At 44.3% G+C, this 18,162-nt stretch overlaps 2 protein-coding genes across 4 annotated transcripts; both read right to left on the reverse strand.

The window, feature by feature from the left end:
* Positions 1 to 570: 570 nt before the first annotated feature.
* Positions 571 to 9,384, reverse strand: zc3h10 (zinc finger CCCH-type containing 10). 2 transcript variants are annotated; one of them, XM_017684292.2, is made up of 3 exons: positions 9,095 to 9,384; positions 4,583 to 5,890; positions 571 to 1,447 (listed from the first exon to the last, which is right to left on the reverse strand). In XM_017684292.2, the coding sequence occupies exons 2-3, from the start codon at positions 5,753 to 5,755 to the stop codon at positions 935 to 937; spliced, it is 1,686 nt and encodes a 561-aa protein (XP_017539781.2). In that variant the 5' UTR covers positions 5,756 to 5,890; positions 9,095 to 9,384; the 3' UTR covers positions 571 to 934. The 2 variants fall into 2 exon arrangements, with proteins under 2 accessions (XP_017539781.2, XP_017539782.2); XM_017684293.2 differs by lacking the exon at positions 9,095 to 9,384 and adding an exon at positions 7,621 to 8,247.
* A 2,597-nt stretch (positions 9,385 to 11,981) lies between these two features.
* On the reverse strand, positions 11,982 to 16,367 carry LOC108412307 (cytochrome c oxidase subunit 6C-1). Of its 2 annotated transcripts, none has more exons than XM_017684286.2 (4): positions 16,248 to 16,367; positions 14,538 to 14,652; positions 14,301 to 14,427; positions 11,982 to 12,120 (listed from the first exon to the last, which is right to left on the reverse strand). In XM_017684286.2, exons 2-3 carry the CDS (start codon positions 14,640 to 14,642, stop codon positions 14,302 to 14,304), a joined length of 231 nt encoding a protein of 76 aa, XP_017539775.1. In that variant the 5' UTR covers positions 14,643 to 14,652; positions 16,248 to 16,367; the 3' UTR covers positions 11,982 to 12,120; position 14,301. The 2 variants fall into 2 exon arrangements, with proteins under 2 accessions (XP_017539775.1, XP_017539776.1); XM_017684287.2 differs by having other exon boundaries at positions 16,175 to 16,277.
* Positions 16,368 to 18,162: the final 1,795 nt, after the last annotated feature.

Here is an 18,162-nt window from a genome sequence, read left to right on the forward strand (position 1 = left end):
CCAAATGTTTTAAACCAGAGCAGTAGAGTAAAGGCCTGGAGGCGAGGCAGGGTGTGTGGAGTCAGTACAGCTTAGAACAGATCATTTCAGTGGAATATGGTTCCGTATGTTCCCTGACTAAAGGGACTGAGATGGAGCCTTGAGGGTTCCACCCCAGTGACGAGAGGGGAACTGCCCCAGAGACAGTCTAGAACCTTTTTAAATACATTTTCTGAATAAAATCTCAAGTTGTATATTTACTGATCCTGTAAAGCTGCAATTTTGGAGATATGGAGATATAAAATGTCACTGCTTTCAAAACAAAGTCTCCTATCTCTGAATACTAACTTCACAGGGAAAGGAACATACTTTACTTTTAATGAAAGTCAATGGAACCAGACGGTCATTTTTGGACCATTTCCTTTGATTAAATCATCATGGAACGTTCACATACTGTAAAGGGCAACAATCATTTTTTTAAATGGTCAAAAACTGAAAAACAGCAAAAATCAAAAACAATTTTCAGAGCTGTAGCTGCGAAGCTGCCATGCATTATTTAGTCCCTACGTGAATAAAAGACCACAGGCCTCGTATGGTTGACATTTTCATTCATTTTGTGCAAAAAGATCAAAAAATCACTTCACATAAACGTAATTCCACAAAAAAAAAAAAAGACCACAAATGAGAGCAAACGTGTAAATTTCCAGTAAATCGACGGGTAATGGAATACGTTACACGGACAATTCCGCGTTCAATGACGTTCATACGTGACTTTAGTCCAAACACGTCACTGGTTTACAGGCTGTCAGAAGCAACTGATCATTAAAACTCTTCATCAGAAATAAAGGGAGGTGCTGGGTTCCTCATAGCTCAGCGTGCTGGTGTGCAGTAGTCATTTCTCAGGTCCATGGAGAAGCTGACCGGCTGTATGAGTTCTGACCGATGCTGGCGTCTGCTAATGTGGCAGTGTGGTGATCCTCATACTCTGACTTGCGATGGGATACGACACCATCGGCGTTGTGGCGTGACTCATCGTGATGCCCGGTAACGGCTGCGCCATGGACACGGCAACCGGTGCCACAGAGACCGCGACAGGTGCCATAGAAACGGGCGGGGCCATGCCCTGCGCGATAGTCTGAGCGAGCGCAGCAGAGAGGGGGGCAATCTCTGGGTTCAGGTGGGGCGGCGGGGCGGTCGGGGGCGCGGCGTTGGCCGGCGGGGCCGTAGGCGCTCCTGCCGGAGCGACCAGGTCCTGCTGGGTGACGGGGCGAGGCTGGAGGCCGGCACTGCTCAGGGTGGTGTGAGTCTGGGCAATGCCGTGGTTGTAAGAGCTCACAGAGCCAACAGGGGGCGCCAGATTCTGCTCAGACGGGGCAGGGGTGGTGGACAGAGTCATGACTTTAGCCTGGCTGCGGAACTGAGCGTTCTGCTCCAGTAGGACTTCGTTGGTGGCGATGAGGTTGGAGACCTGAGGTGAAGAAAAAAAAAACAAAGGCACACATCAATAAGAATTTATTCAGTACAAATCAGCAAAACAATTATTAATTATGAAACTGCCTCGGTTAATCCTTCCACCGATGCGGTGCTGAAGGAGGTGTGTGTTGCAGATTTTCTCAGCATACACAATTTGTTTGAGATGACGCCAGAGATAAAAGTTAGATACACTTTACTTCCTACTCTCCAACACTAACTTATATCTATTTTCCACTTCAGCCTCATTTATGTCTAGTCCCATTTCTGTTTCTGCCTAATATATGCAAGTTATCCATACATCTACACATCCATCAGTCTGGCTGTCTATCAATTAATCAATAGATCAATCAAATTATCTATCTAGAAATTAATCAGTCTGACTGTCTACCAATCAGTTTTTCTGTTCATCCATCCATTCATCCATCTGGCTGGCTATCAATAAATCTATGTATCCATCTATCCATCATTAACACCTTCTCTACAGAAGCAACACAACATAAAATATTAAATGTGGCCTGTGCAGTTATTTTATGGCACATTTTATATCTTATTTGTCCCCCCAATATGTTCAATTCTGCAAATAAACAGTGAGTCTGCATTAAAAATGCAAAAGTGTGTTCTTCATTATTTAAGCCATTGTAAGGCTGGGCGACGCATCGTCTACATCACCGTATACCGTGATACTGACGTACTGACAAGCAGGAAAAAATAAAAACCTCTAGCACTGCTGACGTCTCAGTAGCTAGCTACGTCAATTTTCCATTCCACCTTAAGTGGTGCAGCAGTGCTGATGCCTGAAGTGCCAGAATGTAACAGCTGCTTCATTTAAGGTGAAATGGGAAAAATCGAACCAGAATCTGGTGAATATCTGACTTCAGCTTCACATCACTGAAGAATTAGGGGGGGTGATAATAAATAATTGCCCCCTCTTTGAAGGCTTATGATGCCCTAAATGTAACTAAAGCCCAGCAGTGAGGAGCTGAACTTTCCCCTCCTCTGCTGTCCCTGCAGACGGGCAGGGTCGCCTACAGAGCGGCGCTGGTAGCTGTTAATGAAGTGATGCTCTTTTATTTGAGGGTCTCATTTCAGAGGGAAGATCTCAACCACTGCCCTGTAGCTCATTTCCATGGTTGGACTGAGAAAGACAGGACAGACTGACCACTGCAGGGCACAGAGAGCACAGTCCTCTCTAACCACATCAGAGAAATATGATCAGATTTATCACGGTTCCAGACTGAGTGACGCGGCCAACATCGATTCTCTATTGAGAATCTACGTCATTTATGATCTCGCTGCGTAAGTGACTATGACTGATCTGCTCCTTCAGTACAGTTTCTCTTACAAAGCACCTTCCAGAGATGCACTTTTACCCTGGACTTACCCTTAATTAAATAGGAAGAGGTTAAATGTGCATGGCATGTATGCACACATGCATCCTAGTGATATACTATATTTAAGAGCTGAGTGTGTGAATGACATACAGCCTGAATACTATTGATAAAAGCATCCTGATATGTCCAGGTTTTGAGTGTGAAAAGGGGCTTAAAACATCCACGAGGTCAGGGGTCTTTAATTACAATTCAATAAGGTCCGGTTAGAGAAAATTTCCTCCTGCGAAGGTCCAGAACCTCATAATGTCTAACCTGCATCATGACTCAGGGCCATATGCTGTTTACTGAAGTAGCCGAGTAGGAATATCAGCATCTTATACAGTCGACAGCTGAATATCAGATCAAATAAAGTCCAGTTCGGTCAGATTTCAACAACATTTACTGAACATCAGATCAAATAAAGTCCGGTTCGGTCAGATTTCAACAACATTTACTGAATATCAGATCAAATAAAGTCCAGTTCGGTCAGATTTCACCAACATTTACTGTCAGTTTTCTCTTTTTAGATCACGTCATGTAGAATAACTTCCCTCTGACTCACTTTCTTCTCTGACTGCTGTTTCTCTCCTCGTCCCTCCCTTGTGTGGCTCACTCACTCCAGTCTCAGGGCTCATCATAATGCACAGATCTGATTGGCTGAGCAGCATCACATGTGATATTTACAGTACATGCGATTGGTCAGTGAGTCTCCAGCTGCTAAAACTACCGTAATGACTAGAAAAGTTATGCAAATTAAACAGGACCAGCCCGTCAAAATGAAATAATTCTGCATAGTTTATCGGTTACAGGTCCAGATCCACATAGGGCAGCGTCTGGGTCCAAACTCGGACCGCGGTACGCCTATTAGTGACCTCTGCACTTGAGCGCCTCCCTTCATAGGGCTGATAAAGTTCAATATCCTGATGTTCTCTGAAAACATCACAGCATCAGACGATGTAAACGGACTGATTTGTTCCATTTTCTTCTCTTAACATAACAAAGGGAACCTTTCAGAGTTCTGCAAACCAAACATTTCCTAAAAGGAAACCTACACTCTCAAAAGAGATGGTGCTTCAGGGGTTCTTTAGTAAAGAAAATGGTTCAACACAGAACCATGAACACTCAAAGAACCCTTTGATTAAATGGTTCTTTGCATGGTGAAAGGGTTTTTCAGACTGATGGAGAACGTGCTGTAGATGGTTCTATATAGAATCTTTTTGAAAATGGTTCTTCTGTTGTAACAAGCTTGATATCATTTCTTTTAAAAGGGTGCTATTTAGAACCACCTAAGGCACATTCTCCATCAATCTGAAGAACCCTTTCCCGATGCACAGAAACACCCTTAATTGTGCAAAGTGTTCTTTGAGCGTTCATGCTATATAGAACTCTTTTCAAAAGGGTTCTATATAGAACCATCTTCAGCACGTTCATCAATCTGAAGAACCCTTTCATGACAAGAATAACCACTTATTCATGCAAAAGGTTCTCTGAGTGTTCATTGTTCTATATTAGAACCATTTTCTTTACAGTATGTACCGTTTACTAGGTTTCATGGATTTTAAACTGTTCTTTCAAAATAATCTGAAGCTTCCAGTAAATGAAAACACTGCAGGTAACCGTCAGGTTCCGGATACAATCAGTAAAGAACCCAGAATATAATTTAAAAAATAAAAACAAACCATTCAGTGAAAGGAATGGTTCTATTTTATGGCACTGTATCGTGGATATGATGCTCACTGTGTTGTTCTCTTTCTCCTCACCTGTTTCTTCAGCTCCTCCACCCTCTTCCTCAGTAAAGCGTTCTCCTCCTCTAGGAGGCGGTACTCCAGTGGCCGGGTGGTCAGGGTGGCCTGCACCCCCAGGTCATAATGCCCTCCACCAGCGCCCTCAGCCAATCGCAGACCCTCCAAGCGCCTCCTCTTCAGCTGGAGAGCCGTGTGGTCCACAGGGGTCTCCAGCGGCCCAGCCTCAAACAGCCCATTCTCAAAAAGTGGGTCGTAGACTGAACAGGGACCCCTGTCGTAGCGTCGCTGGCTGGCAGCCCCCACAGACAGACAACTGCTCATTGAGCCTCCTACACCTCCCCCACCGCACAGTCCCTGCTCCCTGCAGCCTCCTAGATTAGGGCTTCCCATCCCCATCAGGTTCCCTCCACTTCCCCCAACCAGCCCGGACATCCCACCACAGACCCCACCTCCACTCCCCACTCCGCCACTGCCCACGTTCACCATCCCACTCACCCCGCCCGAGACCCCCATCATGCCCCCCATGCCGACCCGCGAGGCCTCGAGTTCGTGGTCTTTCCGCACGTGGCGGAACTTGCACTTGTTGCCTCGCTGGCACTCCCCTTTCAGGTAGTCCCTGCAGATGGGCGCCTCCCCCCGGTTCTGAGGGAGGTCGGTGGGCGACAGGCCGAGACCCGCAGCCACTTTCCACCTCAGCCAGAGGGGCAGCTCGCCCGTCTTCTTGTAGTAGTCCTCGTCCTCCTTGGAGCCGTGCACGAAACGGCAGTTGGTTCGCACGCACTCCTTGTTCTGATGGTCGTGGCAGAAGATGAACTCGTTCTTCTGCACGCCCAGGTCAGGCACCTCATTGAAGTCTGGGTGCCGGAAGCGGCAGCGCTTGCCGCGCTTGCACACGTTGCGCAAGAAGTCCCGGCATACGCCGTCTAACGCCAGACCGGCCCCGAAGCCCCCGCCGGCTCCACCGCAGTTATGGCCGTTACCCAGGGCCCCGCCGCATCCCATGGCCCCAGACACGCTGCTACTCCCGCCACAGCCAGCCGAGCTTCCACCAACTCCCCCTCGGCCTTCGCCGCCTCCGGGCAAACCCGAGCCGGCTCCCCCGTCCTCACCAACTACCCCTGTGCCCACCCCCGCCGCGCTGCCGCCCCCACCGCCGCCTGCCAGGTAGGCGCTATCCCGGTCAGGCATGGCGCTCAGCGCAGCCGAGAAGAAATCCTGCGTTCATGTGGGCCAGACAGAAGGAGGCCTGAGTAAAATTCAAAGGCCCGACGGGTGTAGAGACGTGATTGGCTCAGACTCCAGTTAGATGCAACAGCTTGGCACCTGTAAGAAAGACGTGCACAGAAATCAAAATAATAAATTACAATACAGTAAGTTACAATGTTTGTTGAGACAATTACAGCCATCATATTACTAAACTGGTTTTCAGAGCCTGTAACCTGTACTGGACTATAGCTGTGTCCCAATTCAGGGGCTGCATCCTTCGAAGGCTGCATTTGGAGGCCGACTGCATCACAGCGGCGCGACTAGGCTGTCCCATTTCGAAGGCTCCTTCATACGCGGCCTAGAAACGTTCTTTTGCATACCGGGTGGATCCTTCACGAGCCAACGGATCCCGTGGTTCACTGTGTGCTGGCGAGGATTCGAGAACATGATGTAGCAAGCAGAGGAGCGAAGGACGCAGACCGTGAATTGGGACACACCAAACTGTCTCGTTTTCCAATGTCGTTCTATTTGTGTTGCCATGTTTCATCTTTGCCTTCCTGAGATTTGTGCAACATTTTAATGTAAGCATCGTTTGGGTCCTTATAAAGTGCTACATAAATAAAAGGCATTATTCTTAACCAAATCAGCATCATATCATATATTATTAAGTCTATTAATATTACTGCCTTTCAGCAGCTGTTCGATAAGGAAGTAGTTTTGCTCAATTTTGTCCAGTTCGTCAGTTTTTCTTTCTGATCATTATTTTTTAGTTTTACAGCTAAATTAGTTACTGTAAATATACATATCACTGTTGGCGGAACCCTCGCATCTCCAAAAACATTACAGGACAGGGAAATATAAATACATCAATCAGGCATCACATTCTGACCGCCTGCTCGTTTCTACACTCATTGTCCATTTGATCAGCACCACTTACTGTATAGCTGGTCTTTGTAGTTCTACAGTTACAGACTGTAGTCCATCTGTTTCTCTGATACTCTGTTACCCTGTTCTTCAGTGGTCAGGACCCCCATGGACCCTCAAAGAGCAGGTACTATTTGGGTGGTGGATCATTCTCAGCACTGCAGTAACACTGATGTGGTGGTGGTGTGTTAGTGTGTGTTGTGCTGGTACGAGTTGATCAGACACAGCAGTGCTGCTGGAGTTTTTAAACACTGTGTCCACTCACTGTCCACTCTATTAGACACTCCTACCTTGTCGGTCCACCTTGTAGATGTAAAGTCAGAGACGACAGCTCATCTGCTGCTGCACAGTTTGTGTTGGTCGCCCTCTAGTCCTTCATCAGTGGTTACAGGACGCTGCCCACAGGACGCTGTTGGCTGGATATTTTTGATTCTCAGTCCAGCAGCGACACTGAGGTGTTTAAAAACTCCAGCAGCACTGCTGTGTCTGATCCACTCAGACCAGCGCAACACACACTAACACACCACCAGCACGTCAGTGTTACTGCAGTGCTGAGAATGATCCCCCACCCAAATAGTACCTGCTCTGTGAGGGTCCATGGGGGTTTTACATACACATACATTATATACATACACACACACACACACAAAAGTTAGTGCTGCTTGGCAACAAACATATCAGACAGTCAGAAGTCTGGCTTGGGAGACTAGTGCGTCACCAATTAGGATGCTGTGCTATATCTAAATTTTCATGGCCTGGCCCAATAGATAACACAGTAGTGGGTCATACTATTAGGAACAGTTTTTAAGGAAAATTTTAGGCTCTTTCTAGCAGAAACCCGGACAAACAAACATGCTGTTCAGGTTGTTTTGGTACAAAGACTGTATCTGGTACACATGACCATGTTGGGCATCTCAACTTACCCTAAACAAACAGAACCAGCAGGGGTGTAACGTTAAACACTGTATAACGCTTGATACGATTCTGGGTTCTGAGCCCAAGATTCTCAATATTTTAGATGTTAAAAACGTCGGGGTGTAATAAACACTAATTGCTTTGGGGGAAAAATGTGGACTTTAAACTGTTCTTTCAAAACAATCTGAAATATTCAGCATACTGTGGACGGCACGTTTAACCACCAGGTCCTGAATACCTCGAGTAACCGGTGTAGAAGATCACGCAGCCCTGCAATACACTGTTCTGATCTTTGGATACTGCATTTAAATTGCTGAATCATTTAATCCGCACTAGTTTATTCCCAGTAAACCCGCATGGAGCACCTGTCTTCATGTCGAGGATTGGCTTTAGATACTTTCTACTTCAGTAATAATTCTGTCTGTTTTGCTGTTGGTATGGAAGCTCGTTTCCACCACTCGAAAAAAAAATACATTGCAAATAAGTCGTAATTATGAGTTTATAGGTTTTCCATAATTTTAACTTAGCATATCAAAATGACGATGTAGTATCTCACGTAGATGATCTAGTAGGTCATAATTGCGACTTACCATCTCATTATTATGACCTAGTATGTCATATAAATGACCTAGTATGTCATAACTACGTTGCATCTAATAATTATGACTTACCGTGTCATAATTATCACTTAATCATGTTGATGACTTGGTATCATATATACACATATATATATATATATATATATATTATAATTATGAATTAATATTTCATGTGAACGACCTACTATGCAAAATTACGGCTTATCATCTCATAATTACAACTTAACATCTTTTAATTATGAGTTATGTTGTCTGAATTACTCATTTCTGTCTCTTAATTCTGAAATATGATCTCATAATTGAGTTAACATCTCAAAAATGACTCAGTTATGACTTGGCATCTCATATTTCTGACTTACACCCTCATAGTTTTGACTGAACATCTCATGGTTATGACTTATAATTAATATATGACTTATAATTAATATGATATATAACATATTTCAATCTTATCATTATGGCCTTCACACCAGCATCTCGGAGTAATGAGTAAGTCGTAATGACTTGGTATCTCATAATTATACTTTCTGGTGATTGTGAGTAAAATGTTTATGTATCACGAGATATTAAGACATGATTATGTAAAATGTTTCGAGCTAAAATGCACATTAGCTGCCTCAACACAACAACACAGCACATCTAGACAGCGCTGTGGTGGCTGGCTAGCGGTAAATATAAGCTCTATAGGTCACTATTATGTGTCCGGCTTCATATTCGACCACAAGTAAACAAAACCAGCCCGAACAGTCCGAGTTTGGAGCGAAACTGACCAACAAAGGCCTGTTTACCAGCTAGCTAAGCTAGTGGTAGCCGGACGGCGATCATTAGCCACGAAGCTAACACTAACTTGGCAACCCACAGATAAACCGGCGGCTTAACTCACCACACGTTCACACTGGGCCGAACGGACCGCTTAAAAAAAACGAATCTCCACAATATCGCTTTTCTGGACGGGTCAGAAGGAACGACGAGCTACCGCTAAGCTAGCTGTCGAGGTTGCTACACGCTGAAGTTGGTTCGACAGCGACGTCCGTTCGCCAGCCCGCTGCTCGTTTCGCCGATCTCCAAGTCATGGTCAACGGACAGTCCTCGGCGTGTATGATATGTAGATCGCAGGACCTGCGCAAAGCACCGAGTCCGTCGAGCTCATCTTAGCTCCGCCGATCTACAAACAATGCGCAGGCGGGATATGCTGCCTCCACATGGCTTGGAGATCCGCGGACACCACAGCCTCGTTTGAGATCAGATGAAAAAAACACCCTTCACAATAAAAGCTTGTCTAAAAGGGGAATTCCACCGATTTTTCAAAATTTCTGCATAGTTATTCAGAGTGGTTTGATGTAAAATGATTCATCGTAGAGAAACCTGCCAACTTAGACTTCTTTACAGTGGTGGTGATGGGAACCAGATGTCGCCATGACTACAACACAGATACAGACATTTCATTTATCATTTAGAACCACCAGAGAACCTACACGAGTCTTCTGAGCTCTATATGGAATGTTTATGATGGTAAAATAGTAAAAAATCTGATTTTTTTGTACTATTTAATCCTGTGTGTACCTCTCTATAAATGTATCAATCCATCCATCCATCCATTATTTTCCACTTCTCTGGGGTTCGGGTCACGGGGTCAGCATCCTAAGCAATGAGGCCCAGACCTCCCTTTCCCCAGCCAGGACCCAGGACACCCTGGTGTGACTATATTGCCCAGCTGGCCTTGGAGCGCCTCAGAATCCCCCCCGCTCCCTTTCCCCAGGGGGGGTTCTGAGGCGCTCCCAGGCCAGCTGGGCAATATAGTCACACCAGCGGGTCCTGGGTCTTCCCCGGGGTCTCCTCCCGGGTGGACTTGCCTGTGACACCTCCCGAGGGAGGCGTCTAGGTGGCATCCTAACCAGATGCCCGAACCACCTCAGCTGGCTCCTCTCGACATGCCTTATGGCTCAGCTCTTTTTTTACCACAACAGACCGGTAAAGAGCCCGCATCACTGCTGACCCAGCACCAATCCGCCTGTCAATCTCCCGCTCCCTTGTATCATCACTCGTGAACAAGAGCCCTAGATACCTAAACTCCTCCACTTGAGGCAAGAGCCTATCCCCGACCCAGAGAGGGCTCTCCGCCCTTTTCCGCCTGAGAACCATGGTCTCGGATTTAGAGGTACTGATCCTCATCCCGGCCGCTTCACACTCGGCTGCAAACCGATCCAGCGAAAGCTGAAGTTCACGGCCTGATGTCCCCAATAGGACCACATCATCTGCAAACAGCAGCGATGTGACCTTGAGGTCACCAAACCGGACATCCTCCACCCCCTGACTGCGCCTAGAAATTCCATCCATAAAAATTATGAATAGAATCGGTGACAAAGGGCAGCCCTGACGGAGTCCAACTCTCCCTGGGAACGAGTCTGACTTACTGCCGGCCATGCGAACCAAACTCCAGCTTTGTTTGTACAGGGCCTGAATGGCTCGTTCTATAAATGTATTAAAAAGTATTTTGTGTACAAATCTCAAAACTATCCTAAAACAATGTGTCACACATTATACAAAGTATTTGTCACCATCCCACCAAGGTAGGAACCTTCTGTGAGGAGCTTTTAGAGGTGGACGTCTGGTTCCTATCCCCACCACTGTGAGCAATTCTGACTCAGCAAGTTTATCTAGAACTGAGTTTTTCACACCGAACAACTCTGAGTGACTCTGTTTACATCTTTATCATTGAGGATTATATTGGTATAATGTATAGACATAAGACATAGCGATACTCTGTGGGTACATCTGGTTTCAAAGATCTGGATTAAGTCTAGTTTAAGAATCAAATAAAAAACCAATGGCATTTAATCATTAAAAATACAAGCTTAGACCTAAAGGGGCATTTTTAATTTTTCATTGTGTTCTGATGTAAAATGTAGAGAAACTGTGATAGGAACCAGGGGTCACCATGACAACACAGATATAGACATTTACCACCCAGAACCACCCGTCAAACTAACCCGCCTTCTTTCTACGTGACGTTCACAATGGTTTAAAAAGGTGGAGAAGCTATTTTACCTGACAACATCCTGAATGTATCCCTGCGCAATGAATAGTGGATCTATTTTACTCCAATCTAAAGACGTTTTAGGCCTAAACTTCATCACAAGAGCACCATAAAAAACGTCTCAGACATCAGGCAGTGAATTCTACGGAGCCCCGCTGGTGACATCTTGTATACATGAAAATAAGTCGTGGCCACCACTTAATCATCACATTCCCACGCCTTACTATGTCATGGCCATGCATTAGGATCTCGTTATTTTTATTTATACAGGAGGTCAGCAGCAGGGCTCCGCAGAATTCATAACCATTCCCTGTAGGAACTTTCTGTGAGGAGCTTTTAGAGGGGGACGTCTGGTTCCTATCACCACCACTGTGAACAGCTCTGACTCTGCAAGTTTCTCTAGAACGGAGCATTTCACACCAAACCGCTCTTATCTACAACCAGCTTGTTAAAATTTCTTTAAAATACTGTACGGCAAACTGCTACCAGGAATTTTATCCATTACATGGAGTTTCTGTTTCTGGAGTGGCACAAAAAAATTATGTGTTGAGAAAAACTTGGAAAAACAAAAGTACCATGTTAATTATTCACTCACTACAGTGGGACAATAGTTTGGTGTTTATTACATTAAATACTTACCAAAGCATCACATGGCTTTTACGATTTAAATCGCTGTCATGCGTCCCGTTTCATTTGACTAAATGGGCACAAACTAAATGGGGCCAAACACACGGAGGGTCAAAAGACATTTTATTTTACACAGACGTCCCAAAACATCATCGCAGTAGGACAGAAGTTCAGAATAGGTTATTTGTTCACATCCAATAATCAGGGTGCGGGAAACAGACCAGGAATGCAGAGGTAGAGGCCACCTGTAAAAAACAGAAAGAAAGAAAGAAAGACGGGGGGGGGGGGCAGAGAGAGAGACAGACAGAGAGAGATGGGGGGAGATGGGGAGGGGGAGAGAGGGAGAGGGGTGAGATTGGGGAGAGAGAGAGAGAGAGAGAGAGAGAGAGAGAGAGAGAGAGAGAGAGAGGGGTGAGTTTGGGGAGAGAGAGAGAGAGAGAGAGGGGTGAGTTTGGGGAGAGAGAGAGAGGGGTGAGTTTGGGGAGAGAGAGAGAGAGAGAGGGGTGAGTTTGGGGAGAGAGAGAGAGAGAGAGGGGTGAGTTTGGGGAGAGAGAGAGAGAGAGAGAGAGAGAGAGAGAGAGAGAGAGGGGTGAGTTTGGGGAGAGAGAGAGAGAGAGAGAGGGGTGAGTTTGGGGAGAGAGAGAGAGGGGTGAGTTTGGGGAGAGAGAGAGAGAGAGAGAGGGGTGAGTTTGGGGAGAGGGAGAGAGAGAGAGAGAGAGAGAGGGGTGAGTTTGGGGAGAGAGAGAGAGAGAGAGAGAGAGAGAGAGAGAGGGGTGAGTTTGGGGAAAGAGAGAGAGAGAGAGAGAGGGGTGAGTTTGGGGAAAGAGAGAGAGAGAGAGAGAGAGGGGGGTGAGTTTGGGGAAAGGGAGAGAGAGAGAGAGGGGTGAGTTTGGGGAAAGAGAGAGAGAGAGAGAGAGAGAGAGGGGTGAGTTTGGGGAAAGGGAGAGAGAGAGAGAGGGGTGAGTTTGGGGAAAGGGAGAGAGAGAGAGAGGGGTGAGATTGGGGAGAGAGAGAGGGAGAGAGAGAGAGAGAGAGAGAGAGAGAGAGAGAGAGAGAGAGAGAGAGAGAGAGAGAGAGAGAGAGAGAGAGAGATAGTGAGCAGACGGCCTTTATACTGAGCTGAACCATAACACTATCTCCTCTCTGATCAATACACACTGCAAAATATCACAACTATTACTGTAATGACACTTTTCACTGCACTTCACGTGAAATCCTGAAGCAGCTCAGAGTTAGTCACGTCTATAATAACTGCTGTTAGACCTCACACCACTCAGTGCCTGCTGTCTGTAAATACAGCAAATCTCTCATCCGCCCTGTAAATATTCTTTTATACTTCCTTTCATTTCTCTTGTACTTTAAGTTCTGTCTAGATTTAGTTCTATTTTGTATTTTTCTGCATAGTTTGTATAATAATATGTTTTGCTACCGAAACACTGCGATTTCCATCCATCCATCCCACTCACAAATGAGTTTTTAAAACGTGGTTCTTTGGGGAACCAGATGTAGTTTTCTTACAGCACTGCTTAAAAAAAAAAAAAAAAAAAAACACTTTTTAAATCATTTATTTAAAAGGTGGTGTGACCACATATCTTTGGACAAACAGAGTGTATAAATAAACATCTTTTTTAATCTGTGAAGCTACATACATTTTAAATCAGAACATAAATTTGCATATACGTGCTCAAAAACTTTTTTTTTTTTTCTGAATTTTGCATTTTAATTCTTATTGTACTGGTTTATGTGGATATATGAACATGTACATTTTACTTTAGCAAGTATCTAAAATAGTAGTTGGTATACAAAATTTAAGGCAGGCCAACATACTGTTCACTAACCTCATATTCTCCAGGGTATATTTTGGTTTGTCCATCTGAATTTACATGACCAAATCAAGGCAAATTATTCAGTAACTGCATGAAATAAATGTAAATTTTATTATTTTTTTTAATAAAAGCCCCTCAAATGACCAGAACGTGTGCTTAATGATCTCCACATATCACTATACTCTTACAATTTACTGCTGAAAGCCAAAAATCTCCAACGCTCTTTGTGTTATTTTCTAAAAGTGATGTTTCCAGAGCAGATCACTGAAGAGACGCCGTCTGTTTATAGTTTAGAGCCCAGATTTGGGGAAAAACGGGTCGACTTTCAGTAGAAAAACAAAGTTCAGCTTCTTTTATTCTAAGGGTTTAAAATGACATCACCGTCTATTAGACTGGAGAGAAGAGCTACAGCCTCACACGACGCCCAGCTTCTGAATGGAGCTTATGGAGTATGAACCTTATGAAGAACATATAAAGTCACCACAAATTTTGACACAGAAAACAATGACATCCAGGTGATTCTCACAATCCCAGCCACGTTTTTATATTATGTGCTATGGGCATTTTAATGAAAGGTATGATCAAACAGCAGGACTCACTTTATTCACCAGAGGGCCTCACGCTTTCAAAAACACCAGCTTCCCTCATGGCGTTGAACTCCTTCATGGAGTCATAATTCTTGTAGAAGTCAGCGTAAGCCCGTTTCCGGGGGTCTGCTACTGCAAACTGCATTAGAAGGTGAGGAGAAGCAATTAGAAAATCAAAACACAGATGATTTGTTTCATATGCAGGTGTCACCAACGCTCGGTTTGAACCGCTATAATGACACAACTGACCTTGAATGCAGCTGCAGCCGAAAGGGCCAGGACGAAAGCAATGGGCAAGTGAAACCTCAACCTCTTGGCAAGGAGACCTCTCATCAAAGGCTTGGTGAGGGACATGGTGAAATATCTGGACAGACAGGGAAAAACCAGCACTGCAGCTGCTCGTATGGAACGAAGCATTAAAGTGCGATTATAGCCGTACCGAGTATTAAGGACATCACATATGTACCGTACAAACAAAACGTCAAATATTACTACAGTCTCCACTTTATTTAGTATAATGCAGCCCCTAAGGTGACATGGTGATAAGGTGGGATCACAACATAATGTAGGCCACACATTAAATTTTCGCAATAATGTGTGGCCTCAATATTAATTTGTGGTCTGGATGCAGTAAATTATAGCCTCTATCCATTCATTTATGACCTTGCCTTATTAAAAACAAACATCTTAGTGGCTTTAACAGTTTAGTGTGTGGTCCACCTTTATTCTCCTGGGTATGCTTTGGTTTGTCCATCTGAATTTAAATGACCAAATCGTAAGGCAAATTATTCAGTAACTGTGTGAACTGTAATTAATTAATTAACTTAATCCCCCCTCAAATGAACAGAACGTGTGTTTTATGATCTCCACATATCACTATACTCTTACAATTTACTGCTGAAAGCCAAAAATCTCCGCCGCTCTTTGTGTTATTTTCTAAAAGTGATGTTTCCAGAGCAGATCACTGAAGAGACGCCGTCTGTTTATAGTTTAGAGCCCAGATTTGGGAAAAACGGGTCGACTTTCAGTAGAAAAAGTTCAGCTTCTTTTATTATAAGGGTTTAAAATGACATCACCATCTATTAGACTGGAGAGAAGAGCTCAGCCTCACACGACGCCCAGCTTCTGAATGGAGCTTATGGAATATGAACGTTATGAAGAGGTTATAACCTGCAGATGTTGACGTGCAGCACCGGTCACCTCTGAATGGTGGCTGTTTAATGTCATGACACTGTTTCAGCTACTAACCCTGCACTGCTGTCATTATAATAAGATGACCACTCAGAACAGACAGGAGGCGCTGAACCTGCTCGCTTTAATAAAAACTACACATCGCTGATGTCGGATCAAAACCTCGCATCTCCAAAACGCCAACTTTACAGGAGAAGGAAAAAACCCACCTCACTTTTAATGCAAGTCAACGGAACCAGACGTATTTCAAAGTGATTTGGGGTCATTTGTTTTGGTCCATTCATCATGAAATTTACAGACAATACATAGGACCACGGGTATTTTCAAATTATGCCAAAAACTGAAAAATGACAAAAATGGAGATATGAGGTCCAACTTTAGCTGCTGTTAGCCGAACGGGCTCGGCTGTTATTACCGCTTTCGCGCTAGAGGGGAATGAGGATCTAAGCTAAGCTACAGAGCGTGGCTCTATATTTGGATATTCAAGCTGAAGTTGTAAAAAAAATTAATAAACAAGTGCAAAACCGGTGATTTACATGGGTTAGCTATGCTATGCTATGCTAAGCGAAGCGAAGCTAAAGGAACTTGCCCGCTTCCCGTTGACACACAGCGCGCACTCGATTAGCATTTTAGCGCAAATTATGGGTCAAAATTTCCCACATACTGCCTTCAAAATATGCCAGGAACATGTTTACCTTAAACACCCGATAAACTACGACGTTTGAGGGCTTTAAATGCAATAAAACCGGACCGGACCGAACCTCTCACCTCTTCGCTTCACGACCTTCACTGGAAACGACCGCAGCTCTACAGCAGCGCTGTGACACCAGGCCCGACCACGGCGCGCGGCGAGGGACAAACTAAAGGCGAAGCGAGAACGAGGGCGGAGTGAAGAGCCGCCTACTAAAAAGTAACGGAGAGTACTTAAGTAAATGTAATTGGTTTCTGTACTTTTTTCGTGTATCTGTACTGAAGTTTCTCCATTCTGGGCGACTTTTTACGTTTATGTTTATGAACAGAGGCCTACAGATCAACATAGTAAAGGAGCTCATCTGTGATCCTGAGTTTAAAGCCAGTTTTTATTCAACTTAAACTTGGAACTAAGTTGTAAATAAATCTGAAACTGAAACTTTGCTTGTGTGTAAAAAGTGATTTCAGAGCCACTCGGTTCTCCCTGATGGAAACTGTTTACCTTCAGTGTTTTGTGCTTCTGATCATTTTAATAGACGTCAGCGTCACTAATTAATGACGTTCTATTAAAAGACTGGTTTACCAAGAGAGACGCTGGAGGACTTTCACCTGAAATGAGTTCATGAAGCCAGTCTGGTTATAAAAATGATAACAGGACATCAGAGCCAGAATTACTCTTTTAGTACTTTTACTTTATACTTAAGTACATTTGAAGGTAAATACTTTAGTACTTTTACTCACGTGGAGCTCTAAAGGGAGGAACTCGACTTTAACTCAGGTACATGGTTTGTAATTCGTCCACCTCTGGAATGCAAACCTCTTTGTCCAAACTGAAAACGAAATGCCTACATTTGCAATTTCATTTTTCACATTAGCATTAGAGTAATTTGCGACAAAAATATATTCAGATATTGAAATTAAATTCCAAATTGAAACAGAATTGCACAAAAGGTCATTTAGTTTAATATTAGTTATCAACTTGTTTGGTTGTTTTTGTTGGCGACTTTCGCTTGTGGTTTATCTTTAGTATGGATGTCCATGAGTGTAATGATATTTAATTCATGAAATGGTTCAGATGTCTTTACAGTGGTGGTGGTGGTGTGTTAATGTGTGTTACGCTGGTATGAGTGGATCAGACACAGCAGTGCTGCTGGAGTTTTTAAAAACCTCAGTGTCGCAGCTGGACTCAGAATAGTCCACCAACCAAAAATATCCAGCTAACAGTGTCCTGTGAGCAGCGTCCTGTGACCACTGATGAAAGACTAGAGGATGACCAACACAAACTGTGCAGCAGATGAGCTGTCGCCTCTGACTTTACATCTACAAGGTGGACCGACAAGGTAGGAGTGTCTATTAGAGTGGACAGTGAGTGGACACAGTGTTTAAAAACTCCAGCAGCACTGCTGTGTCTGATCCACTCGCACCAGCACAACACACACTAACACACCACCACCACGTCAGTGTTACTGCAGTGCTGAGAATGATCCACCACCCAAATAGTACCTGCTCTGTGAGGGTCCATGGGGGTCCTGACCACTGAAGAACAGGGTAACAGAGTATCAGAGAAACAGATGGACTACAGTCTGTAACTGTAGAACTACAAAGACCAGCTATACAGTAAGTGGAGCTGATAAGATGGACGGTGAGCACAGAAACAAGGAGGTGGTCAGAATGTTATGCCATAAGGTTCTATATGGAAGCATATACAACACATTCTCCATCAATATTTCCACGTAAAAAACCATTTACAAATTTACAGGGTTCTTTGAGTGTTCATGGCTCTATATAGAACCACTGTCTTGAGGAACCGTTTTAAGAGTCTAAATAGTCTACAAACCTGCTTCTCCAGCAAAACGCAGGGTCTTAATAACGAGTTTGAGCTGCAGTAACAGCCTCTAATCTTCTGGGAAGGCTCTAGATGTTGGACATTGCTGTGAGGATTAGATTAAGCATTAGTGAGGTCAGGTGCTGATGCTGCATGGTCATTTCTGGA

The sequence above is a fragment of the Pygocentrus nattereri genome, chromosome 26 (assembly GCF_015220715.1).
Source record: "Pygocentrus nattereri isolate fPygNat1 chromosome 26, fPygNat1.pri, whole genome shotgun sequence".
In the NCBI taxonomy this organism is placed as follows: domain Eukaryota; kingdom Metazoa; phylum Chordata; class Actinopteri; order Characiformes; family Serrasalmidae; genus Pygocentrus; species Pygocentrus nattereri.